This window comes from Delphinus delphis, chromosome 8, assembly GCF_949987515.2.
Source record: "Delphinus delphis chromosome 8, mDelDel1.2, whole genome shotgun sequence".
Lineage (NCBI taxonomy): Eukaryota > Metazoa > Chordata > Mammalia > Artiodactyla > Delphinidae > Delphinus > Delphinus delphis.
In genome coordinates this window covers 17,161,403-17,189,388 of record NC_082690.1, presented here as the reverse complement: position 1 = coordinate 17,189,388, position 27,986 = coordinate 17,161,403, and the positions used below count along the sequence as shown (strand labels likewise).

At 39.6% G+C, this 27,986-nt stretch overlaps 1 protein-coding gene and 1 pseudogene across 1 annotated transcript; one reads left to right on the top strand and one right to left on the bottom strand.

Moving 5' to 3' along the window:
* Positions 1–1,778: 1,778 nt before the first annotated feature.
* Positions 1,779–4,303, bottom strand: LOC132429364 (uncharacterized; annotated as a pseudogene).
* PAFAH1B2 (platelet activating factor acetylhydrolase 1b catalytic subunit 2) lies at positions 2,281–27,753 on the top strand. The gene is made up of 6 exons (XM_060017901.1): positions 2,281–2,406; positions 8,485–8,572; positions 16,683–16,772; positions 17,575–17,691; positions 19,311–19,433; positions 22,727–27,753. The coding sequence occupies exons 2-6, from the start codon at positions 8,492–8,494 to the stop codon at positions 23,003–23,005; spliced, it is 690 nt and encodes a 229-aa protein (XP_059873884.1). The 5' UTR covers positions 2,281–2,406; positions 8,485–8,491; the 3' UTR covers positions 23,006–27,753.
* The last annotated feature ends 233 nt before the right edge of the window (positions 27,754–27,986 follow it).

Below are 27,986 nucleotides of genomic sequence, written 5' to 3'. Positions count from 1 at the left end.
TCAGTCCACATAGCTTTTCTTCCTTCTTTTCATATCTGAAATGCCAGGTCCCCTGAAGTCTCCCAGTTTAATTACTGTAAGTGACGAAATGTCAAACAGTCTCCTAAATTCCAGGCCACTTGGGTGGTGTTTTGACACTCATTCTCAACATCCTAGGTTTACATTTGATCATGTTTACGTTACACCAATCAGTCCATAGACCTTTTGTCAGGGTTTCTATATTTCCTCCCTTTGGGTTGGCATGCAGTCATGAGCGAAACCAGAAAGAATCCGGATGGAATCATTAAACCCATCATCATTAATGGAAAGACAACTTGAAGAGCAAGCTCTCCTGATAGCTTTCAGTCAATTTGTCTCATAGTCAGAAAACAGCTATTTTTACCTATCACCAGCTGTATGGTGATATGGAAAACTGTATGGAAAACACAGACCCTGAATGGGGCCCAGGGGAAGGGGAGGTTGTGTGTGGGAAGTGAGGAGTGAGATAGCGTTGTATGCCCCAGAATTACGTTCCTGCAAGGAACTGAGGGGATAGTGGAGGCTTAGAGCTAAAAAGAACCTCAGCAATGACCTAGTCCATCCCTTTCACCTTACACATTAAGAAACAAAGGCTCAAAGAAGTAAAGTGAGCAATAGCCTTCAGAGAAGAACCCAGGGTGCCCTGAAGCTTAGTTTAGGGTCCTTTCCACTCTACCGCCTGCATTGTATAAATGAAATATTTAGAAAGCTAAAACAGACATATTAGGAGACAACATCAATAAATTTCAGGGTTCGGTGACATTCAGATTTTGCCAAAACACTAAAAACTGCCTGAGCCACAGAGGTATTCAAATATTAGCAGAGGCTAATTTAACCAGCTCTAGTGTTCCCTGGGGCACACTTCCCTTGTTTATGTTTATTAATTAAAAAGTTGAAAACAAGTAAGTATAAAGATAGGTCATAGGTTCCACATAGGCACAAATTCAACGCTTGATCATTCATTCCTGGTTGAGCAATACTTAATGAGTGTCTGCTATGCATCAGGCAGCATGCCAGGTGCTGGGAATCCACACAACAAGGTCTCTGCTCCCTCAGAGCTTAGAGTATAGCAGGGAAGACAGTGTATTGAAGTAGTAATTACATTAAAGTGTGTTGAGTGTTAAAACTGAAGAAATTCAGGATCCTATGGATTTATCCCTGGAGACTAATTCAAGCTGCATCATTTGAGTTCCCCAAACACAAATTCTTTTTGATAAAACATTTAAAGCAACAAACATTTACCTGCTGGTGTGCCATAAATTGTGTGAACATCTGCACGAGAATTCCGAGGTAAATTAGCGTTTTATAGGTGGACAAATTATTTTGGATTATATACGTCTGATAAATGTAGTACTATTTGACAGTACAGGTCACCTGAAAAATAATTTGACATATCTTAAAACTTTAGGCTTCCAGGTTTTCACAGTAATTCTTAACGGGTTTTGTCTGCAAAACCGACCCCCCTGATCATTTTCAGAACTCTGGAAGGCTCTACCAATTCAGACAAGGGTCTTAACGAATCCTATCCATTTTTAAAGGGCCAGCTCAGGGCCCTGCTCCACCAAACGTTTTCATAGCCTGCGTACATCTTTTGCCCCTCCTCTCTGTTATAGATTCCGCATTTATATAGGATTTAGCAATCATCTTTTTAATATTAACTGTATGTGTATATATATATATATATATATATATATATATATATATATATATATATATGTCTTCCCCGAAACTGGATGGATCTCTAAGGAAAAGACTGTCTCTCCATCCCCCTATAGTATCACCTTAAGAGGTGGTCATCCAAAATCCATACATTCATCATAAACAGAAATTCCACCCATAAATGTAAGGGACTGCCTCATTAACCTTGGGGCCCTATTTCCCTCCCACTGGCAGCAATCTGGTTTACTCCATGGGGTGGAGGAGGAAGCCAGGTTGGCGGGGTGGGAAGGGAATGGCGTCAGTGCGAGGTCACAGCACATTGTCCCGAATGCCATCTCCACACTACGGTGACATGAACGCAGGACTGAGGGATGCAGCCGTAGGAAAGATAGAGGCCCAAGTCACGCAGACTACATGCAAAACGAGGGCAGGATAGAGAACAAAGCGTGGAACCTTGCGGGGCGTGTCAGGACACCTGGGCGCCGGCAGCGAGCTCCTGCAGAAAGAAAGTGAGGAGAGGCGAGCTAAGCCAAGGCCTGGCAGGATGGGGCGGGACTTCCGGAAGCCATTTGCCTGAGTGGCAGGGGAACCGGAAGTGGGGGAGCTGCAGCGGGTGCTGAGGCCGGAGGAGGGACGCGCCGGAGCGGGGCTGCCGGGACTGAGCGAGCGACAGACGCGCCACCCGCCGACGCCGCAGCCGCTTGGGGCCCGCACGGACCCTGTGCCTGAGTGAGTGCAGTCCGGGACTCGGGGGACCGGTGGCTTAGAGGTGGGGGTTGGAAGAGGCTGCGATTTGTTATTGTGAGAGGCCCGCGACCTCCCCTCCCCCACCCTGCCGGCCCCTCCCCCGCGCCACCCCTCCCCCCCGACCCTTGGGGTGCCTCCCGCGCTCGCCCCTTCTCGGCTGGCCCGGCGTGGCTTCCCTGGCTGCCCTCCCTGCCCCCCGCACCTCCAGGCCGCTCGCCGCCTCCCTCGGAGCCTTTCCCCAGTACCCCACCCCCAAACCTGCCGCCTCCTTGGCCGCCCGGCCGCCCAGCCGCCCCGCCTCTTCCCGCGGCCGAGCACCGTGGCGGGGCGCGCCGCCCGGCCCGATCCGGCCCAGCCCGACCCCCGGAGCAGGCCGCCCTGAATCCCCCGCTACCGCGGCCCGGGGCTCGCCGCCGCCAGCCCCATTTCCAGCCACGCTTCTGCCTCGGGTCTCGGCTGTTGCCTTTCCCTCCTCCCCGAGGTTGAACCTCTGACCCTTTTTTCCCCTTTCCTCTGTCTGAGAGGCCGTTGGCGCGGGCTCAGACCAGTTACTGTTATTTTGACGGAGCACTTTTTGCCACCCGTCAGAAACTTCTCCGTTATCTTCTCTAATATATTCAAAAATCCATAGGCTGTCACGACTCAGAAGGGCTTATTTCTTAGGGGACTGTCCAGTCCAGCACCTCATTTTAGGGATGAGGCCCAGCGAGGCTGGTGATTTGCCCAAGGTCAACCAACTAGCTAAACCTGCCAATGGACAGGTTTTCTTAGGTGCTTTTTACCTGGTCCATGTCCATGTACCAGATCAGGATCTTCTGGCCTTCAGGTTTGAGATGTGCCCGTTGCACGGTGACTCACTATTTCCATACCTCCCAGGCCAGCGTTGCTTTTCATAATGTGTATACAAACCTTAAGAAAACCAAACACATGAAGCTTTGGCCTCTTTTTAGAGCTTACCCATGGAGAAAGGGAAGACCACCTGGACCCACCCTAAGGCCTCATTTCGTACAGCTTTAAATGGGGGGGGTTCATTTTGGGGGAGTGGTAAAGGTATGGAGAAAACAAGGGGTATTGTCCCCTTGAGCATCAGAATACGCCTTTGCCTTGGATATGCCTGTGTCTTTGGATTCTTCTCCTGGGCACATCGTTCTGATATAAAGGTTGCCTCCTTGTGCGGGAGCAGGGGAGGAGTATGAAATCATTGTGCTTTAATGTGTTGACTTGGGCATTTGATAATAAATTCTGATTGTGCTGGAACCCGGGGACCCATCCACCAGCCCACTGAGGCAGGGTACTAGGGATGAGGCCTGCCTTCGCCTTTAGAATAACCCTGCCAGCTCCATCTGAAACAAAATGAAGAGTCTGAGGTCAGAGTGGAAACATTCTGAATCTTTTAATTCTTAGTGCAACTTTCCCCCTCCATCTGTTTCCTGGTTAAACTAAAGAAACATACAGCTCAGCTTGAGTATTTATAATTCTTTGTTGTTGGAACTGGTTTTTGATTAGACACACACTACACCACGGTGGTATAAGCATTTGGAAATTCTGGTGTTAAGACTGTCATAGTCGGAGTTAAGTAGAGAAGACAGAAAATGTAGGAAAATTGGGAAATGCTGTGCAAGTCACTTACTCCTCATCTTCCCAGAGAACTCATTTTAATGGACAGTTAAAGCTTCCCTGGAAGAGTATGTCTCCTGATAAATTAATTTCTTCTGACCTTTATCTCCATTCTTTTGGGTTTTTCTAACTGAACATGCTGTTTGTGACCTCAGAAGTTAATGACTTGCTGCACAGAGGCGATTATTATGAACCAGTGAGGTGAGATGGGAGTCAAATCCCTCTCTGTTGCTACTTTTTCTGTTGTTACTAATTACAGCATTCTGAATACTTCTGTGCCACAATATCGCTCTCTACGTGAGGCAGGAAACCCCAAATCACTCAGATTTTTGTGACCCACCACAGGCTGTTCTCTGGATGGCTCCTGATTTGATTCTTCATTTTTATTATAAACAGTACACAGTTTTTTTTTATCTAACTCCCGAATTATTTGAATCCCCTAAATGCATAGTCCCCAGCTTGGTTCTTTCTTTTTTCTTTCTTTCTTTTTTTTTTAATCCTTTGGCCGCACCACATGGCATGTGGGATCTTAGTTGCCTGACCAGGGATCGAACCCACGCCCCCTGCGCAGAGTGTTAACCACTGGATTGTCAGAGAAGTCCCCCTAGTTTGGTTCTTAAAGAGGAGATTACATGGGTTTGCCCCTCAGTTTTTGTTTTTTTTTTTTAACAGCAGTTTAAAAATGTTACCAAGCTATAGGCACAGGTAAAACTGAAAACTCCTTTGTATTGTAAGATTTTGATTTGGCAAAATAATCCAAAATCCAAGTGTCTGAAGGCACAAAGAAACAAATTTTGCTCAGAGGAGGAAGGAGGATGACCTTGTATTCATTGTTAAAGAAGAAAAAGACTAGCTAATTGGGAATATTGTGCTAAATTCTCTCAGTTTTACCTGCCTAGTGACTTTAGGTAGGTGACATTTTGTTCCTCAGTTTCTCTGTCCCTATAGCTTTTTCATTTTGCTCATGACAAAATTTAGGACTGAGATGAAAGTGTTTTGCTAAGGGTATCAGAATGCCATTAAATTTGGGTAGTAGTAATAGGATATATAAGTGAATTGACTTAGTAAATTAGAATTTATCATTGTTTCATACAGTCTTTCCTATATAGAGCCTAATGCCCTTTGCTCAAGAGTAATAGGTTTTGGAGGGTAGTATATCACCCTGAGTTCAAATCCCAGCTCTCCCTATCATGGAGCAGTTTCCTTAAATCTCCCTGAGCTTCAGTTTTTATTTAAATAACAAAGCTCCTAGCACAGTGTCTTGTAAATAGTAAGTTCTCAATAAATCTTTATTGCAGTTATTATTTTTTGATCAGTTGTTTACCTGTTGGAGAAACTCTAAAAATCCATGTCTGTAAATTGAATCAGAGATCTAAAGAGATCTTATAGTTTATATAGACCACTGGTCTTGAAAGTCGAGTATGTGTGCTGCCCTGGGATGCATAAGGAGATCCATTGGAATATAGGAAAATATTTAGAACCTCTCTTTACATTCATTTTTTTTATGTAGAAAAGGAAAAAAATTACAAATATTTAATACACAGGTAAACAGCAATTCACATCTGATTTATAAATGTACATATATTGAGGAACATTTCAAAAAGATTCTAAAACATTAAAAAATGTTTGAATCCCACTAATCTGGACCAGTCTTTACTCATATGCTTTAGTTCACTTTATGCTTTTCTAGTAGGTGTTCACCTAGTTTCTGCAGCCCCTGGGAGGAATCTGCCTTGAGAGACAGGTCATGTCATTTGCAGTTCTGTTTGTTATAAATTTGTCTCACTGTACATTGTATCTGCTGGCCTTGTCTTCCTATTTGGGGACATGCAGAATAGGCCTAAAGTCCCTTCCTAGTAATCTTCAAATACTTTGACGGCTATTTGTCCCGTTATTTCCTCTTCCCCACAGTTTTTCTACAGGTTATAAACATACCTGTTTCGTTCAACTATTTCTGATATGACAGGTTTTTTAATTTCTCACCATCTTGGCTCCTTTCCTTGAAACACCCTCTGGTTTCTCAGAATTCTTAAGTTTTTCAACAAAATCTGAACCTGGTGTTCCAAGAACTGAAATGTAGTTGGAGTGCCTGCATTGTGTGTTTAAGTGGTGAGGGATGAATTTGGATACATTTTATTATGGAGGCACCTCATATGTACAGTTTTGTCATCCTTGTTCTTTTAACAATCCCCAGGAAAAATGGTTTCAGTTACATAATCACACAGTGAGAGGGGGACAGATTATTTTTCTCGTTTTTAGTAGTGATCGCTCAGTTAACCCTGCGTCAGTTAACTTTTGCCTCAAAAATACCTAGCATGTTAAGAGTTTCTCCAGGTGGGAAAATAAATGAGGAATGGTTGGGTTTTTAAAATCTATTTTAAAAGTTAGGAAATAGACTTTTTCAATTAGTGAGTGGAAAAAGGAGCTGTTTTGTTGCTGTATTTCTTTACATTATATATCTAATTTTGAAATACAGAAAATGGGAAAAGTTGCTCCTTGTTGGTCTTAAGGACAATAGAGCTTTTTGATCAGCGGGGAAGAAAGTTACTTACTAAAATTAAAGTGAGTATTAAGTGCCATATCAGATTTAACCTGAATAGCCAGACTTGAATCAAGAATTGAACGTAGACCCCCCAAGAAACTTTTATATAGAAGATTTAGAATGTTTTATTGGCTAAAAACAAAAAGTTTCTGTGTGGCTATTTGTTTTAACCCTGTAATCCTTTTTTTGTTTTCTTTTATGTATCTTCTGATTTTTCCTCACTTTTTTTAGACAGTGAAACTCCAAACAGATCATAGTCTGATTGGAACTATATAGGTTCATCTTGCAGTTCTTCCCGATTCTTGCATTTTACATTGATGTTTTTAGCTCCGTGTGGTGTAAGTCATAAGTCTTTTGGGTGAAATGGTTAGATATAGGTCCCCTTTAGGGAGTCAGCGTGAACTGGTTTGTGATCAGTGGGTCAGATGTGACGTAATTGGGGTCAGACAAACCTCATTTCAGTCACTGAACAAAGTACCTAAATTATCTGATCCTCGTTTTCTTCATTTTGCAGTACTTTTGTGAGGATCGGAGGTGGTATGTATAAAGCATAGAGTAGATAGTCCTTCATAGGTAGCTATTGTTTTCTGATAGTTGCAAATTTTAGTAATCTAAAGAAATATACACAGGTTGTGAATGATATTTTACATCTTTAGTCAGGTATAGGCTTAACCCTGAGCCCAATTTTTTTTAGACCTAGTGTCATTTGGAACTGATCGAATTTATTTGCATAATTAGTGTTAAAATTGTTTCCTTCTGTAATTTATTTTTCATGAAGATTTGCTTTCATGTTTAGGGCTTGTTACTTTGTGATCCTCAAAAACTACTACCTTGGTAATCCAGGGTGTTTCGTTTACTCAGTGAATACTTATTAAAAGGCTATAACTCCTTCTGAGAAAGTTTAGTTGTATTTGAGGATGGCAAAGGAAGGAAATAGAGAGTACAGCCTTTTTTTCTATAAGCCACAAAACCCCAGCTTTTTCTCTTTCATCATCCTTTGCATTTTCCAAGTAACCTCTTGAGCCTGATGTCTCTAGTATGTATTGTCCAGAATTGGTTGAAAACAGTCTGGTTTCTTACTTGTCTTTCTAGAAGATTAGCATTTCTAATATTCCTGAATTTCACTTACTCCTTCTTCTCCACTATCAGATGCCATATTTAGGTCATCATTAATCAAATTTTTTTTTAGTGGATACCTGTCAAAAATAAAAATACCTAGTAAAATTTGTAGAAAACCAATTCCAGGGACTTCCCTAGTGGGCTAGTGGTTATTAACACTCTCCTGCGCTCCCACTGCAGGGGACAGGGGTTTGACCCCTGGTCATGGAACTCGATCCAGCAGGCTGCGGAGCACTGCCAAAAAACATAAAAAAATTAAAAAAATAATAAATAATAAAAATGAAAAAACCACTGCCAAAGCCCATGACTAGTTTTGTCATCATCTGTAGTACAGGTATTTGTGTGATTTTAGTGATCACTGGATTCTAATCGGTGCTGTACTAATTCTTAAGTGTGTAACTCTAGCAGCCTAAAAGGCTCTAATGTAGATGTCATTGAACTTGAAGGGTTTAATTTCTTGTCATTTGTTTCTTACAATAACATGTATTTATGAAAAATTAATATAGGTGTAAGATATATACTGATGTAATGCATTGTTCCTGAATGATATTCAAACCTGTCTGGAAGTTTAGTAGTACTAGATATTTATGGGACTTAGACAGTCATGTCCTGGACCTCGTCTCTGCTGAAAATAAACTCCAGTTGCATCGTTTCTAGGCAAAACCCAATGGAATTTATTTAATTCTTACTGTTTAAAACCTGACATGTAATATTTAAGTAAGTGGTAACAAAGAAACATTCCTGTCAGTGAACAAAACATAACATAGACATTTTTTCCGCAGGTGTAGAATGAGCCAAGGAGACTCAAACCCAGCAGCCATTCCACATGCAGCGGAAGATATTCAAGGAGATGACAGATGGATGTCTCAGGTAAAAGGGGGTGCACATGCGTTATTCACATAGATGAGTCTCTTAAATTTTTCGAGTCTTTTGACCAGAGCTACAATGGGGTGTTTTTAATGGTCAACAAGAATTGATTACTGTAAATAAAAATCTAATGTTAGAGATGTCATTCCTAATCACCATGTGATGTTGGAACTGAGGAATATTTTGAGAGCATGGGCATTGTGTACTGTTAATTTTAATAGATGACAGTGTCTCTACAGTATTCTTTCTTTAAGCTTTTTTAAATTTTGAAGTAATTTCAAAATTATACAAATATTACAAACACTTTAGAAGCAACTTCCTATATCCTTCTCTAGACTTGCCACTTGTTAACATTTTGCCACATCTGCCTAATCATTCTGTCTGTATCTGTTTGTACTATTTACCAACTTACAGTTTTTTCTGAATCATTTGAAAGTATGTTGCAGTCATCACAATGCCCCTTTACCCCTAAATATTTGAGTGTGTTTTCTGAGAACAAGAACCTTTTCTTACATAACTACAATACAGTTATTAAAATCAGGAAATTTAACACTAACATTATACTGTTACCTAATCCAAAAACCATATTCAGATATCTGTAGTTGTCCCAGTAGTGTTCTTTTTTTCTTTTTTCTTTTTTTTTTGTGGTACGTGGGCCTCTCACTGTTGTGGCCTCTCCCGTTGCGGAGCACAGGCTCCGGACGTGCAGGCTCAGCGGCCACGGCTCATGGGCCCAGCTGCTCCGTGGCATGTGGGATCCTCCCAGACCGGGGCATGAACCCGTGTCCCCTGCATCGGCAGGCGGACTCTCAGCCACTGCGCCACCAGGGAAGCCCCAGTAGTGTTCTTTATATCAATTTTCTTCCCAGTCTAGGATCACACATTGCATTTGGTTGTCGTTTCTCTTCATTCTCCTTTAATCAGAAACATTTCTTAGCCTTTGTTTTTCATGACCTTGACCATTTGGAATAGTATAGGGCATTTATTTTGTGGAATGTCCCTCTCTTTTCTCATAATCAAGATTCACATACATTTTTGGCAGGAGTATCAGGGAAGTGATGTCTTCAGTGCATCACATAGAAGGCATGTGATGTTGATTTGTCTCATTGATGATAGTAGCTTTGATCACTTGGTTAAGATGGTGTTGGCCTAAACCAATTCTGTTTCGTTATAATATGGTCTCACAGGTTCTTATTTTAGTCAAGTGGGTTACAATCCACTGTAATTTTGAAACTCATTGTCCAAAGTTTAGCAAGTGGGAATCCCTTCAAGCTCTGGCCCCTTTGCCCTCTCAGTATGTCCCATTGTTTTTTTTTAGCACTTTATTTTTTTTTTCAGTATTTGTAGCTTGCTTTTAATAACTGTTATCCTTTACAATAACTATATTTAACCTTTATCTGTTTCCAACCATATTACCTTTTGAACTAACAAGTTCAATATGATTTTAAGTCCCCAGAGTTTCCTGTTTTAGTATTTAGTGATTCTCTTTATACTCTTCATAGTTGTATTCTCTTTCTGTTTTGGTCATCTCAGACTTAAAAATCAGTCTTTCAACTAGCTTATTTTGAGTGGTTGGTGTTTTTGCAGTACGTGGGCCTCTCACTGTTGTGGCCTCTCCGGTTGCGGAGCACAGGCTCCGGACGCGCAGGCTCAGCGGCCATGGCTCATGGGCCCAGCCGCTCTGCGGCATGTGGGATCCTCCCAGACCGGGGCACGAACCCGTGTCCCCTGCGTTGGCAGGTGGACTCTCAACCACTGTGCCACCAGGGAAGCCCCCGAGTGGTAGTTTTTTATTTTGACTGTTCTCCTATGGATCAATTATGTGATTATTCTTTCTTAATCTTCCTCATTTGTTTATATCTTTAAAAAAGTATTATGAAATATTTTGAGCATCTGTGTATTTGCTACTCATCCTAAAAAAATAAAACATTGCTAAAAGAATTGCTGTTCCCTGTATACCCCTCACTGATCACATTTCTTTCTCTTTCCTACCTCCCCACCCCCAAGCCAGTAATTTCATGTATTTACATACTACATATATAATCTCTAAACAATATAGTTAGTATTTTTGCACTTTTTTAAATTAATTAATTAATTAATTTATATTTGGCTGTGTTGGGTCTTCATTGCTGCATGCGGGCTTTCTCTAGTTGCGGTGAGCGGGGGCTACTCTTCGTTGCAGTGTGCGGGCTTCTTCTCATTGTGGCTTCTCGTTGCAGAGCGCGGGCTCTAGGCGCACAGGCTTCAGTAGTTGTGACACACAGGCTCAGTAGGTGTGGCTTGAGGGCTCTAGAGCGCAGGCTCAGTGGTTGTGGCGCATGGGCTTAGTTGCTCCGCGGCATGTGGGGTCTTCCCAGACCAGGGCTCAAACCCGTGTCCCCTGCATTGGCAGGTGGATCCTTAAGCACTGCGCCACCAAGGAAGTCCCTTTTTGCACGTTTTTAAATGGTAAATAGTATCTTTCTGAATGTATTTTTTTCTGCAGTAATCATACATATTAAAAATATAGCTGTAGTTTATTCATTTTTTTCTCTTTAAGTAGTATTCAATTATTTTATATGAAAATACCACAGTGGGTTGTCTTTTATCTCATTGATGGGCATTTAGGTCATTTATAAATTTACTAAAAGTAGTAACTAAAACCAGATGCCTTTGTTGTTTCTGGCATAAATTAGAAGACTTAAAATGATTAGCACTGACTGGGAAAAAATTAGTCAAATGGAAGAAAAACAGATACGAATATTTAAATTTTTTTAAAAACTTGTATAGTATGGAAGGACTAACTTATATTAAAATATATTATATACCCAGATCTTGGTTTTTAAATACAGTTCTCCAATGAAAGGAACCAGGGCTCCTTAGAGAAATGATTGATTCTATAGCTGGAGCAAAGAAAATAAAAATATGGACCTAGAGCATCTTCTAGTGCAAGAAAGCAAGAAACTACTCAAAAAAGAAAAAGAGAAAAAAAGATGGACGGCAGGAATATCACTGAAGTGATGGGTCCCCGGTGCATCACATAGAATACATGTGGTATTGGTTTGTCTCATTGATGATAAGTTTGACCACCTAAAAGACCTGAAAGAGCTCCCAGAGTGCAAAGTTGAACATTTTGAGCAGTGTGACAAATGATGGTATTATTGGTTTATAACTGAAAGAATAAAATAAGTGTTCATTAATGCATTCTGCTATAAATAAATGAGTGGATGAATAAATAAATAGGGGAGAAGGGCTAAATCTTCCTTACAGAATAATTTTAATTAATAAATGTAGAAGTAAGGAGGGAAAAGAAAATCATGGATAGAACACTGCAGTAATAATTACTGTAGGCATGATCCATTGATGAATACTAACATTAGTGGACACAACTTTAAGGAGAAATGGTATATTTGCCTAGCCTTAGAGTATCTCCCTGTAAATTACTTTGGTGGTTTTAAGGTACGCCCACATATTTTTTGAGACCCCTCCCTGCAGGAGGTGGAGCTGAATTTAGTGTCTTGTTTCTAACATATAGAGTATGGAAGGGAAAATAACTTGATGGTGGAGAAAACTGGCAAACACCACCTTACCCAAATGATCAGTATTAACATCACCAGTAATAAGTCATGTTCCCTGATATGATACAACAAGGGCACATCACCTCTGTGGTAGTCTTCCCCAAAAATCCATAACCTCAGCCTATTCATGGGAAAACATCAGACAGACCCTAATTGAGGGACTGTCTACAGAACACCTTACCGCAACTAAATGTGTCAGGTCATGAAAGACAAGGAAAGACCAAGAGACTGTCCCATATCGGAAGAGTTAAAGGAGATATACAGATTAAATGCAATGTGATATATCCTGATTGATTCAGGAAATGGGCATTAGTGGAAAAATTAGTGAGATCTGAATGAACTTTATTTTAGTTGATAGTATTCCCTAATGTTAATTTCTTAGGTTTGACAAATGTACCATGCTTATATAAGATGCTAACATTGAGGGCTTCCCTGGTGGTGCAGTAGTTAAGAATCTGCCTGCCAATACGGGGGACACAGGTTCAAGCCCTGGTCCGGGAAGATCCCACATGCTGCGGAGCATCTAAGCCCGTGCGCCACAACTACTGAGCCTGTTCTCTAGAGCCTGCGAGCTACAACTACTGAGCCTGCATGCTACAACTAATGAAGCCTGTGCGCCTAGAGCCCGTGCTCCCCAACAAGAGAAGCCACTGCAATGGGAAGCCCAAGCACCACGGCGAAGTTTAGTCCTCACTCACTGCAACGAGAGAAAGCCCACGCACAACAATAAAGATCCAACGCAGCCAAAAAGAAATAAATAAAAAGTAAATAAAATTTTTTTAAAAATCCTTACACCTGAAAATTCTGTTTTTAATAAAAAAATAAAAGATGCTAACATTGAAAGAAGCTGAGTTGGGGTATATGCAGATCCTCTACAATCTTTTCAGTTCTTCTGTAGATAAATTATTTAGAAACGAAACATTAAAAGAAAAGCAGTCATGATTAAAACAAGTATTGAAGTGATACTCAATACTACTCACGGAGTATTGCTAAAATATTCATCCCTATTCTAGACTTAAGTACCACATATCAAGAAGTACCTAGAACAGATGAACATGTCCACCACCACCACAGGAATGCAGTCAACAAAATCCAGACTATGGGAGAGTCTATAGGTCAGACAGTCATATTCCTTAAAAAAGAAGTTTGGGAGGTGGTGGCAGAGGGAGGGGGAGCCTATAGATTAAAAGGGATTTAAGAGACAAATTGTCCAGATTCTGATTTTAAAAAATCATAAAATAAAATTTTGTGACATTGAATTTGAACACTCACTAGTTATTTGTTGATATTAAAGGATTCCTGTTAATTTTAGAGGATAGAACTGGTATTGTGGTTATATATATTTTTAATCTTTTAAGAGCTACATGTTGAAATATTTATATATGAAATGTTATATCCTCAGTTTGCTTCAAAATAATCTAAGAATGGGGTGGGGCAATAGTTTCTGGAATGTTGAAATAATAGTGACCGTAAGTTAGATGATTGCTGTATCTGGTAATGGATACACAGAGATCCATTGTGTTATTCGCTCTGCTTTCCTGTATTTCCTTGATATTTTCCGTAATCGTAAGTTTTTTTTAAGGGTGATATTAAAAGACTTGACCGTAGACAAATTTAATAACAATTCGTATCAAAACATTAACCACCTAAAGAAGGCTTAGCAGCAGACTGACAGAAATATTTTCAGTAAATATTACAGATGAAGCACTGATACTGTTGTATTATCAATAAAAATATCCTCAAATATACTAGATAAGTGTCTCAGTGAGCATGACAGGAGCTTTAACTTTTTGTTTCCAAAAAGTACAGATTAAAACAATGGGAAAAGAAAGGAGGGAGAGAAAAATATTAATAACCCGTGCAGGTGCAAGTATAGTAAAATGAGTTCTGATACATTGCTGGCGTCAGAATAGATATAGCCAGTAGCCATTTTGTTAGTAATTTGGAAGTATATCCAAGATCCGTGAAAGTGTTAATCCCCTTTGCCCTAAAAATTCCCAGCCTGTAAAAGAAAATGTGTGTGTGTGTGTAAGTTTCTTCATCTCAGTCAATAGGAGGCTTCTGGCAAATCTGTCATTAGGATAAAGAGCTAAAAAAAAATGAATGTGCCACTGGATGCATCCAGTAGGATATTAAGTGGTGTTAAAAATTATGGTTATGGGCTTCCCTGGTGGCGCAGTGGTTGAGAGTCCGCCTGCCGATGCAGGGGACGCGGGTTCGTGCCCCGGTCCGGGAAGATCCCACATGCCGTGGAGCTGCTGGGCCCGTGAGCCATGGCCGCTGAGCCTGCGCATCCGGAGCCTGTGCTCCACAACGGGAGAGGCCACAGCAGTGAGAGGCCCGCGTACCGCAAAAAAAAAAATTACGGTTATAGGGAATTCCCTGGTGGTCCGGTGGTTAGGAGTCCATGCTCTCACTGCCGAGGGCCCGGGTTCAGTCCCGGTTGGGGAACTCAGATCCCGCAAGCTGTGTGGCGCTGCCAAATAAATAAATAAATGAAGATTTTTTTAAAAAATTACACGATAAAATTTTTTAAAATAATTATAGTTATGAAAATCATGTAGCTACATAGAAAAATATTTCTAATATAATGTTAATGCAGTTATAATGTGTGCTCTTTATTGAGTACCTACTGGGTGGCAGCCAGAAGCTGGGCCCCTTTTATACAACTCTCATCTTCACAACTCTAAAAACAGAGTTGCCAGCAGATGTGTAAAACAAAACTCGGGGTTATGTACTTGCTTAAGGTCACTGCACTAGAAAGTAAATAAGCTAGACTTCGAACATAGGTTTTTCTGTCCCCAAAGCTATTGTGCCTTAAGGAGATATATACATACGTTTCAACTGTGTTGCGGGGGGATGTGAAAAAATAATGAGAGAAAAAACCCTAAAACGTTAATAGGTACTGGGTTAAAATGGTAGGATTATAGATGTTTTGCTTTTATCTTCTTTGTTTTTCCAAGCTCATTGCAACTACTTTCATACTTAAAAAGAAAATTTAGAGTACTTAAACCTTTAGAACAGCAGAGCTTAAATTCCATGACATTCTTTAAACATAAGCTGTTCTGTTGGTATTGAGAGGTAGTTGGCACTTTAGCATACACAGTAGAGAGACGACGTGACGTGAAAGAGCACCTACTCAATAAAACTAGCTAAAGCCTTATTCTTGCTCATCTTATCCCTTCAGTTTAAAAATACTTATTGAAACAATAGTAATTTTAAAAAATTGTTTACACAAGACATGGACCCAAGAGAAAAGTAAATGTTATCCCAAATCCTGTCACTGTAAAAGAGATGTCTTAATCAGTTGTCAAATTATTTCCAGAAATACTTTTGTATTTTCACCAATAGCAGTGAAATATCTCAGTTTCACCACAGTGTCATCTGCACTTGTATTATCAGCAGAAATACTTAAATAGTAACTCCATCTTAATTAATTCCTAGGGGAAGCATAATTGAATGTAGAGTTTGAGAAAAAGAAACAGTATTCAGACCTTTCCATAGAACTGGGTTAGAGACCTGCTAAACCATCATGTTAATTTGTTTCAGGGATGAATATAAAAATTGAAGGGCTTCCCTGGTGGCGCAGTGGTTGAGAGTCCGCCTGCCGATGCAGGGGACACGGGTTCGTGCCCTGGTCCGGGAAGATCCCACATGCCGCGGAGCGGCTGGGCCCGTGAGCCATGGCCACTGAGCCTGCACGTCCGTAGCCTGTGCTCCGCAACGGGAGAGGCCACAGCAGTGAGAGGCCCACATACCGCGAAAAAAAAAAAAAAATTGAAACTATGTCCTTCAGTTTAGCATCAATGGGTAAAATCTTTTTAAAGGTGTCTTATGCCTTAAGAGCAAAGAGAAGCATACCAGGCCTAGGTCACCCTTGCTTAGAAACTTGAATTAGACTGAAAAAGCCTGAGTCCCAGTTTGCCAACATCTCACATTTAGAGGTTAGCAGACATTTTCAAAGGCCATATTAAAATCATTCAAATGAAATGCATGCCTTTTGATTGGATCCTAGTTCAAAAAATAGATACATATGATACTTTTGGAACAATTGTGAAGATTAAACGTTAGATTTTATGGGATTATTGTTTATTTTCTTAGATGTGATAATAGTTCTATGGTTTTATAGGAGACTGTCCTTATGCTTAGGAGATGCATGCGGAATATTTAAAGGTGAAGAATCACAATGTTTGCAGCTTACTCTCAAATGATTCAGCAAACACACAGATAAAGCAAATGTGGGAAAATGTTATTGTTGAATGTAAGTGAGTGTATACAGGTGTTCATTGTATTACATCAGCTTTAAGTATATCTGAAATTTTCTTTAAAAGAGTTGGAGGAAAGGTAAGCTTTTAAAAAAACATGAACGCATTTTTCTGTTCTCGTTTTCAGAAGGGCCCAGGAGTTAATAGCAGATTGAGAGGAATCAGCTTTAGGGACAGACCAAATAGAATGTTTAACAACAGAGTAACTGGTTGGACAACTGTTCTGTCTAGGCCAAGAAATCTCACAGGGGAAAATGCCAGTTTCTGATTGTTCTTTCTTCTTCACACCAGCACAACAGATTTGTCCTGGACTGCAAAGACAAAGAGCCGGATGTCCTGTTTGTGGGGGACTCCATGGTGCAGTTGATGCAGCAGTATGAGGTGAGGTGCAGGGGTGAGGGTGGTCCTTGGCTGCTCATGTCAACACATTCATTGATAACAGACTTGCATTCATTCCACTCTAGTTCAGAGTAGAAGGGAAATCAGACCTACCTGATCGGATTCTTTGTGCCATCAAGCATGATGAGACAAAGGAAAAAATACAACATTATTTATAAATAAGCTCCCTTTTTTGCCTTGGCTTCCAAGAAGCTTCACATTATATTTGTTTGTTTATATTTGTCCTAGTCATGATTTGTATTTTACTATTTTCTTATTTGTATTTGCTCATTTATGTTTGTCTTAGTCATGATTCTCAGTTCTTATTGTGTTTTACCATTTTTATATTTTATATATTTTTGTAGTGAACTGTTTTGAATCTTTTTGAGGTTAGGCATTCTCCCAAGGGAAATTTAAAAGAAAAGATAGCTTTATATCTTTTTGGCTCAAGCACTCTAAATTTTTTCATCTCATGTTTCTACTTCACCCTATTCCTTTAAATGGTTGAATAAAGGAAAAGGAGAGTTTATTGAGTTGGCAGCTTAATTATAAATGTTGGTACCTAAGTGGCATCAGGTTGAGCTGTGACTCAAGTCTTGAGCTGAGATCTAAAGCTGTACTGAAAACTGAGTTACACAATGGCATCTTCAAAGCCCTTTCAGCAGTTGGTAGCATACCACTTGCAGTGATACATTTGAATACAGAAAAGGGAAACTTATTTCAGATGCCTCACAACACATTGCAATTGAGGGATTTTATTTCCCACTAATTTCAGCTTAAATAAATCAAGTTTTTCTCTTTTCAGATATGGCGAGAGCTTTTTTCCCCACTTCATGCACTGAATTTTGGAATTGGGGGAGATACAACAAGACATGTTTTATGGAGACTAAAGAATGGAGAACTGGAGAATATTAAACCTAAGGTGAAATGAAACTTATTATTATTATTTTTTTAAGAATATCCTTATCTTGAGTCTTTTGCAGATAGTTAAATTGTCAGACACTGGTAGTAAAAAAAAATTGCTTCTTTAAAGCGTTATTTCACTGTTGTTCTTTGCTTCCTGCTCCTTTAAGTTAAATGATATTGTTTAAGAACATTCCAAAGGGATACATGCTTAATTAAGAATCAGTGTATTGCTTGCTTGGTTTGTACTTGTTATAAATATCTTCTGCTGTAGGAAGGGATTTGATGCTAATAAGGTATGCTATTCTGTTACCTGAGGCAGTATGAGGGGGAAAGTGCTCAGAGGTGGGCCGTGGGAGCAGAGCTATGATTCACTTGAGGAAGTAATTTTGGATCCATTTAAACATATAAACAGATTGGTAATCAAAGCCTCCAAGTTCTTCTGAAGAAAATTTGAAGCAGATGTGAACAAATGTTCAGCCCAAACATTTGCCCAGTGCCTTATAGCATTATCAACATCCTGAGTTGACACACTGCATATAAATTTTTTCAACCCAAACAACAAAAAGGAAACAAAGCTGAGCCATTGATAACAGTTGCTGTAGTTGAAAGTATTTTATTTTTGCCTTTCTAACAGAAAAACTCATGCATATTCCTTTCTTTTGTGACAGGTGGAAATTACTTTGGGTTACATAGGAAGGTGTGTGTCTCTAGGTGATAGCCACCTTATAAAATTATTTTTTTGAAGAGAAAAACTTTTAAAAACTATATCCAGCCTCCACCCCACTGACTCTTTTCCTTGAGTAGAACTGTGTATTTATACCCACTACACTCCCTTGGGTACTTTTATTTTTATTTTTTCTAGAAGGTACTTTAACTAAGGGAGTCTTATGATGTCGCAAGTATTTTCCCCCATGTTTCTTAGATTTCACTCTCTTTTTTTTTTCTTTTTTGACTTGCAGTGGTTTTATTTTTATACAGTTGAATTTATTATCTTTTTTGTATAGTTTCTGGATCTTAAGAGATTAGCTTCCAACTGCACATAAAATAATTTTCTCATCTTTTCCTAGTACAGTTTTCCCACTTAAGTGTTTTTCTGTTTGGAATTTATCCTGATGTATATGAGGCATACATTAATAATGTTTTAAGATGGCTGCCCTGTTGAAGTTACCAATACCATTTGAGAAGTTCATCTTTCCTTCTTTGATTTTTTAAAAAATTTATTTTATTTATTTATTTTTGGCTGTGTTGGGTCTTCGTTGCCGCGCCTGGGCTTTCTCTAGTTGCGGCAAGCGGGGGCTACTCTTTGTTGCGGTGCACGGGCTTCTCATTGCGGTGGTTTCTCTTGTTGCAGAGCACAGGCTCTTAGGCACGCGGGCTTCAGTAGTTGTGGCTCACAGGCTCTAGAGCGCAGGCTCAGTAGTTGTGGTGCACGGCCTTAGTTGCTCCGTGGCATGTGGGATCTTCCCAGACCAGGGCTCGAACCCGTGTCCCCCGCATTGGCAGGCGGATTCTCAACCAATGTGCCACCAGGGAAGCCCCTCCTTCTTTGATTTTTGAAATAAGATTTTCAACTAACTAGTGGACATTCCTGAGTATTTATCTTTTTTCTCTTTTTCTTCCTTCCCTCAATTATAGGTCATTGTTGTCTGGGTAGGAACAAACAACCATGAAAATACAGCAGAAGAAGTAGCAGGTGGAATCGAGGCCATCGTACAACTTATCAACACAAGGCAGCCACAGGCCAAAATCATTGTATTGGTATGTGGTCTTTGGGTGGGTGGAGACCTTGATATCATTAGGTAAGGTGGGGGGTCTTTTTAGAAATGTGATCACTCATGAACATAGAGAATCTTTAGGTTGGAAGCAGTTTATCAAGCTCCCTAGAAGCTCTTCTCTGATATGTCCCATCGTCTTATTGGTCTCATTTCCTAGAACAGCTGTGGGGTCATCTTTTTTCTGCTCATCCTTGTTTAGAAGTGGAAATCCTCTTTGTTGCCTCAGGTTGCCTTAATTTTTTTTTTTTTTCGCCTTGACTATCTTCTGATAATTTTTTAAGTTGCATATGAGACTTTTCCTAGTTCCTGAGTCTCTTTTTATTAGACCTGAGTTTGGATTAGCCTAGATGTGTTGTTTTGTTCCATGGTTAATATGGTAAAGGTGGTGTATTTATCAGAATCTCTGAATTCTTTAAGATATCAGAGATTCCATCAGGAAGAAAATGGGTTCTTCATAGTCTTACCACTAACAGGAAATGCTACCCTTTGTAGAATTAAAGCATTGTCTTCATGGTCTCAGGGATAAACAGCTGTCTATTTCAGTGTTAAAGTTTACCTGTAGATATTCTTAACCTAGCTAAAAATGTATGTTTTTGAGAAATCTGACGTGTATTCAGTTCTTCAATGAGATATAGTGTTAATAAGGTAGTCATTTATTCAACAAACATGCGAGAATCACGATGTACAAGGCACTATCCTAGGTCCCGAGCATACAAAAATGAGTAAGGCGGTTCCTCTCAAGGAGCTGGTGGATGGACACAGCAATATAAACAGAATTATTATACTGTATGCTAAGGAGAGAACAGGGTATATTTTAGACATAAAAATTGACATCTGAGTTTAGCTTTAAAGAATTCATTGGTTTCCAGACAAATAGAGAAATGAAAGAAGAGAAGGTATTACAGAGAAGAATGAGAGAGAGAGAAAGGGAGGGAGGAAGAAAGGAAGGAAATGATCAAAGGCTTATACATGTATGTGTTTGTTGGGTGAGTGAAGGAGGGTGCTAGAAGAATTTTAGGGTTATCATTGGAATAAAGTTCAAGTCTGGGATAGTTAGAGGCCACAGCCAGGTCCCATGTTAGGAGTTTGGATATTATCTTAGGACAGGGTTCTGGGAGCCAGGTCTTATTTTTTTATTACATGGTATTTAATTAATTTATGTATTTATTTATATCCTACATTATTCCAGAAAAGACTACATTGTGGTTAAGAGTCCATCTCTTAAGTACAGTGGGTGGTACATTGTAGTTGCTTAGGACATATTTGTTGCATGAATGTTGCTGAATAAATCCTCCATAAATATTCTTTGTTTCAACCAGACTTTTGAATTTGATATATGGTGGTGTTATCTACAATACTAAAACATTGGAAATAACCTAAATAATCAACCCCATGGGGGAATGATTGCACAAGTCATTGACTATAATAGCACTAATCATATGACAATTAGGAGGACTGTGTGAAAACAGAATTTATGATGTATTTAAGTGAACAGTCCGAATACTAAACGGTATGTATATTATATTTAGAATTGCTTGAAAGTAAATATGCAAATTGGAAAAGGAAATAAAATAGTTGTTACATGGTAAAGGAATTAGGAGTGTATTTTGTCTCCTTTAAAATAATGTTTTAACAATTATCAGTTATTATAGAGAAAAAAATCACATGGCATACCCTTGATACTCATTTATTAAGGAAAATGTTATGCAAGTATATCAGCTATTTTTCTTATCCTTGCTTGACAATCCCAATAGGTATGGCGCCCTGCTCTTGAGGCTTAATCCTTTTTTATGGCTTTAATTACTATGGTATTCTTTGAAAGTCAGAATAACATGTATTTATTGGTCACTGGCCATCCTTCCTGGTTGCTCATTATATCTCAACCAAGCTTTGATGTGCCAGCGCTGAGGGCTGATTTTCTTTGTTAACTATTAGATTCATAGCCTTATACTTTTAACAGTTATATAAACTAGGGTTTAGCATTGACCTTGTCTGCACTTGACAAGGATGAAAGGAGATGGATTGGGGTAGCATATTCATAATTCTCTGTAGTTCTCTTTGGAACTTTACGGTCACACAGTAAGTTAATAATCGAGGTCCAGCGTTTTGCTGAAAAAATTTAAAGCAGACGTGAATAACGCTTTGGGCATAAAAATTTTTTTGATTCTTTTAGTAGAACGCCTACAGAAAACCCGTTTTTATGAAATAAGACCTCTTATCATACCCTGTAGGAGAAACAGGTGACAACATTTTTGCCTAAATAACAATAACTTGGCTGTGTGGGCATCATTAGCTATAAACCAACTAAAAGGTTGGGGATTTCTGACAGTTTTATAATTGGATCAGTTATCTGTATAAAGGCCATTTCTAGTTTGAGATGATAAAACCTTGCACTTGCCATATAAGAGCTGGCTTTTATTTACTATAGTAGAAGGACAGACATCTGATTTATCTGAAAATTATATTAGATCATTAACAAATAAGTTAAAAATGAATTTAGAACACATCTCTGTTTTATACTACCAGATATTATGTGGCTCTGATTCATCAAGACAGCATTTGTTCCAACTCCATTTCTCGTGTGTTCTAGTGTAGGTTCCATGTGGCATTAATGAATAGATGTGTATTTGAGCTAGATTATTCTAGCTATGTGGTGGACTGTATGGAGGATAAATTGAAAGGGTAATACCACTGGAGGTAGGAAGACTAGTCAGGAGATTTTACATTAATTGAGGTGAATATTGGTTAAGTTCCCTAGCCATAGCAGTGTCTATAGTCAGAAAAAAGAATGGATTGGAAAAATGCTTAGGATGTAAAAGCTGAGTGATTTAATGATGAATAGATAAGGTACATGGGATGAGAGACTCAGGGATGTTGGAAGGTCAGTTGACACAGAGAATGTAGAAGGAACATAGTCTATGGGGGAGATGATGAATGGGTTTTTGGACGTGTTAAGTTGGGTGTGCCTCAGGAGCATTCAAATACACAGTTCTGAAGCTCCAGGAAGAGATCTGGGCTAAAGTGTGTAGGGTGTAGAGAGTACTGGGCCAAGGACAAAACCCTGAAGAATACCAGCAGTTAAGGGACAGGAGGAGGAGGAGGAGCTCAGGAAGAAACCTAGGAGGGATAGTCAGAGAACTTTCATTAAGACAGTGTTTCAGAAATCAAAGGTATAACAAGTGCTAGATGGAGAGTTCCAGGGATATTTGAAATCACAAGTAAGTAGGAAAAAACAGTGAGTCTTCTCATCTTATATTCTTCTCTGCTCTTCCCCAGGGTTTGTTACCTCGAGGTGAGAAGCCCAACCCTTTGAGGCAAAAGAATGCCAAGGTGAACCAGCTCCTCAAGGTTTCCCTGCCGAAGCTTGCCAATGTTCAGCTCCTGGATACAGATGGGGGCTTCGTGCACTCGGACGGTGCCATCTCCTGCCACGACATGTTTGATTTTCTGCATCTCACAGGAGGGGGCTACGCAAAGATCTGCAAACCCCTCCATGAACTGATCATGCAATTGTTGGAGGAAACACCTGAGGAAAAACAAACCACCATTGCCTGACTGGCTCCCATCAGTGTTAATAGCGTCCCAGCTTCCTCAGATCAGTTATATCACTGGCACTACAGAATCCTTCTCTTTCTTAAGGCACTTTGCATTGTAGAATGTTCCTGGATGTTCATATCTAGTGTTTGAAGGGGAGGAGGGATTTAAACTGGTCCTGTACATAGAAGGTTTGTTTGACACAGGAGAAAAATTAGCCAAGGAAGATGGTTGTTTAAATTCATTGGAAACCAGAAGGGGACTTTTTAGTTATATGTGTGACACATTCATTGACTTATCACTGTTTTTCCTAGGACAACATCAAGCCTAAGTACTGAACAAAATGAAGATTCTTTCCTTGGCCTTTCTTTCTATGGATTATGTCATATATAATAATAATTAGAATAACACCTTCTTGGCTTTAAAACAGATGTTTTTCCAGTTTTTAAAGTTCATAATTTAGCCTTTTGTTTTTTATTTTGCTTTACTCATACGTATTCTCAATGTTATAGCAACATATAACATCAGATTGAACGTGCTTGTCATTCAAGTATGGGAGATGCTATGGTTACAGGTGAATTTATTCCACTCTGTTAACCTTTCCCATGCTTAGCAGTGGAAAATAGGTTTTGCCCCATTTGGGGGACTCAATGGAGGGTATTATTTTTATGCTGCTGAATATCACGTCTGTAATAGACCCATGCATGCAGCCTTTCCTCTATTCCCCCTCATCCCCTCTTTTTTTTGGTGGGAGGGGTCCTTGTTAACATTACAAGCTTTTAACACGTTTTTGACCTAGGAGCTCTGTTGCTGGAAGTATAAATCCCCAGCCAGTTACTCTCATGATGATATTACTGATATGTAATTCATTCTTGTGTGGTGGTCTGTGCTATAGAGTCTGTGTAGTGCTATCCATATTCAGAGTTCTGGTTTGTTTTGTTTTGTTTTTCCCTTAGAACCTGTTACAGTTTTCCTTCTTTTGGGGAGAAAAAAAACCCAGAACTCTGTTTCCCACTCCATAAGCCCTGACTTTATTTCAAGTTTTGTAGTATTTTAAGGTGTATATTTTATTTTATTTTTATTGGCTTAGTTTTTAAATTATTATTAGTCCAGAAAAATTTGGCCTCTTCTCATGGGGAAATGTTGAAACTGCTCTTCCGAATAGATATTCTGCTTGATCCCACTGTTTTAGTAAAAAAAGAACTAGTAAAAAAGAACTTCGTTTAACCTTCAGGATTTCTCAATTGATCTTCATCTGAGAATTTCTTTCAAGAGAGCTCTTTATAATCTTAATGGTTTGTTGAGCTACAAGAACTGCCATTTAAAAAATAATAGGACAAAAAATAATAGGACAACAGGTGGTTTATTGTTTAATATACCTATGGAATATGTACAAACTGGATTTACAAACAAATACTTTAAACTGGACCAGGTGGATATTGAAGTAACCGATCAAAATGTGCTCTGCAATGATTCTGCTTAACGTTCAAGTTCAGTAACTAAGGCATATGTTTCTTACTCTGCTTGCAAGGCACATGGCATTGCTTTTGTGTGTTGGAGGGGGATTTGTGGTTTGTGCTAAGAGCCGCTTCTAACTGAAAGGGATAGAACTTGGGCGATTTTTTTTTTTTTTCCTCCTCGAGGCTTTTTCTGGGAATTTTGTTTTTTGGTTTTTTTGTCTTTAAAAAAAACAAAAACTTTCCTGAATGTATCATGTCTTCATTAACAACTGAAAATATATGTGGTGTTTACTAAACTTGTTTACTATATTAAATTTTCCTTTTTATTTTTAGTAGCCCAGGTTCTTGAGTTTTTCAAGACAGATTTTTTTTTTCTTAGCTGAGGTATAGTTCTAGGGAGGAGATTTAATTAAGCCACAATTTTGTGTGTGAAAAGACAGTTTCCTATCCAGGTCTTTTCTGTTGTCAGAGGGAAGGAGTATGGTCCAAACAAACCCCATTAGGTTACTCCTGCAGCATGTGCTTTTAGCTTCTCTCTTGACTAAGGATCAAATATCCCTTTGTGAATTGGCCTTCAGCTCCTTTGCTTCTGTGTATAAACCTTGGATGTTAACTACATTTTATATTTACCAGAGCTATTTGAGCAATAGTATTTGAACCACTAGCCTTTTAAATAAAAGTCTGCCCCATTGCTAATGTGCAGATACTGAGTCCACTTTCATTTCTTGCCAGCTTTCTTTGCACTGCTTTAGGCAAAAAATGTTCTTCTGTTTTTCTTTGATTGACACCCGTTTGTTGCAGTGACAGAACTTAATGCTTAATCTTTGGATTTCATATATATATATATATATATATATATATATATATATAGGAGAAATATATACACACACATATATGAAGTTTAATGCACTGTCCAAGTGAAATGTCCTAGTTGTCCTTGTGATTAAGGGGCCAACTTTCCAGGCAGCCAGCAGAGGTGTTAATTCTATTTGTCTCCCAGCAAACTTCCATTCCTTTGCCCACCCATTCCCACTGCACTAGATGGCAGCTGGTGATGGCACAATAAAGATTTCTGCAGTCCCATCTTGAATGTGGCAGGTTGAAGATGTACTGCCAAGGGTGATCTAGGGCATGTTGTTTTGCTGCCACATATTCTAGACTGCCATGGGCAGTGGTTTGGCTACCACCTTGAGTCTATTTGGACATCTGTCTAAACCTGAATTTTTTGTCAAAAACCTTAACGCAACAAAACAAATCTTGAGTAGCTCATGCCCTGCTCTTAGGAATTTTGTCGTCGTTTAAAAATAATGTTCAACTTTCTTTTATCTTTTTTATTTTTTTTAACCTAGTCACTGTTTACAGTTGTATGCTAACGCCTGAAATATTGTCTGTGCTGTGGTATATGAGCATTGCCAATTTTATATTTATTGCAGCGAAGAAGAAACTAAAGATATAAGAAAATGAGGAGCATGACTGTGCTCCTAAATCTGTGTGGGTGCATGTGGGAGAAGTGAGTTGGGATCCCTTGAAAGGAGGTTTTTTGGGGTGGGGTCTCCCAGGCTTCTCCTTGGTGTTCCTGCTTGGGGATCACTGCTGCTAGTAGACTGGACCTCCCCAACGGAAGTTTGTGATTCCGCTTTGGCAAAATTTCATTGACTAGTAGAACTCATTCTGTTTTAGTGCATATTTCAATATAAATGTAAAGATTTCACTCAAACTTACTGTCTTTCTGTCTCCTTTATCATAGTTTGAATTCCCATGAAGAGAGAAGGGATTTTTTTTTTTCCTGCCTTATCACAGGCAAATTGGATACTTAGATCATCCTGCTGCTTTTCTGTGGAGCTGAATGTACCAAGCTGACCCTCATCACTTATCTCCTTGGGGGTGCAGAATGGCAGGGTAGGATGAGCAGATAGAAGGAATCCTAAGTAGATACGTGGAAATATTGTCAAGTGAAATGTTTCAGATTTGTTAATAGTATCTGGTAGTTAAAAAGAGAATTAAGTCATTAAATTGACCTCTTGACCCTTTTTCCTAATTTCAAATCTTTAGAATTTTATTCACGTTAATTGTCCCAATTTCTATAGTTTCTCCATTCCTCATGCTAATAATCACCAGTTCTTTTTTACATTTTGGAATATTTCTTTCTACTGTTAACCGCCAGCTTGAACTTAAGTGCCTCAAATTAACTGGAGTATTCTGAGTTCCTGTGTCATCTAGGGAGAAAAGCTTCAGGATAACATTTCCCATATATTAACCACCTAAGCAATTTAGGTAGGTGCATTTCCACTTTACTGTTGGCTGGGAGACCTGGAGAAGTTTGCTGTCTTGTCAAAGATGAGTCATGTAATATAAATGGTTGAGCTGGGATTTGAACCCAGCTTTACCTGACTTCGAAGTCCTTGCTCTTAACCACTACTCATTCAAACCGGGGTGTCTTTTTAGCTCTAGATTGTGATTCACTGAGTTCATTGCAGATACATCCCTAGTTTCTTTTCAGTTGAAAGTCCTGGGAATGAAGTCACAGTCTTCTCACCTGGACCAAAGGCAACAGCTTCCTTCAGTCTCTGCAATCAATATACTCCCTTTCGAGTCCATCCTCCACGTGGCCATGGAATTATTAGAATTTATTTAAAGCGCATTATCTGGCCATCTTGTTTCCCACTTTAAAACCAGCAGTAGAATTTAAATTGTGTTTATAGAGCCAAGAATTTTTGGTGGTACGCGTGAAGGGGTTCAAAGACTGGCAACTGTATTAGCATGTCAGGAAGTTCAGATTGACAGGAGGATACTTGGGTAAGTGAAATAAGATTTTAAAGTCTAACACAGGAAAGTGTAAGTACAGTCAGTAATAAATGGAAGAATGATTAAAATAGGAGTTGTCAGCTTCCATATGCTGAGGGGTGGTGGTGGGGGCCACAAGTGCAGATGGAAATACTGAATGAGGGTTCATGTCAGACCTTCAGAAAACACAGCTGCCTCCCTTGAAGTCCACTCCATACATGAGTCCAGACAGTTCTGCAGGTGGGTTTCTGTGGATGTGTGCTGTGGACTACCTCATCTGACCTGGGTGAATGGCCTCAGTCTCAGTATAACAATGTGGCTGCTAGTGACAATGTGGACACAGTTCTCCTTTATCACCTTCGCCTCCCCAAGCTAACACATCTGCCCCAAGGACAACCTCTTTAGAGCTGTGTGACCAGAACAAGGGTCACTTACCTGGCCCATTAGGGCCTATCCAGATGACTAACTCCACCAACCACGCCAGCAATGATTACAGCAGATTGATATGCCAATAAAATGTTCCTAAGCGGCTAAAAGTGTCTGTGGTTTTTGCGACATTCGCTTTATCACTTCTCACCATGGTGAGGCTATTGGATTAAAATGATTTACTCCTATAAAAGGATAAAATTTGGAGATAACTAAACTGAGGGATTTTTGTTTTTCTACTTGCCTCCCCCTGCCCGCCCTCCCCATCTAATCACACCAAGTTCCTCTCCACCCACCCCCCCAGAGGCATTGCCTTGTGAGCTGGTCACAGG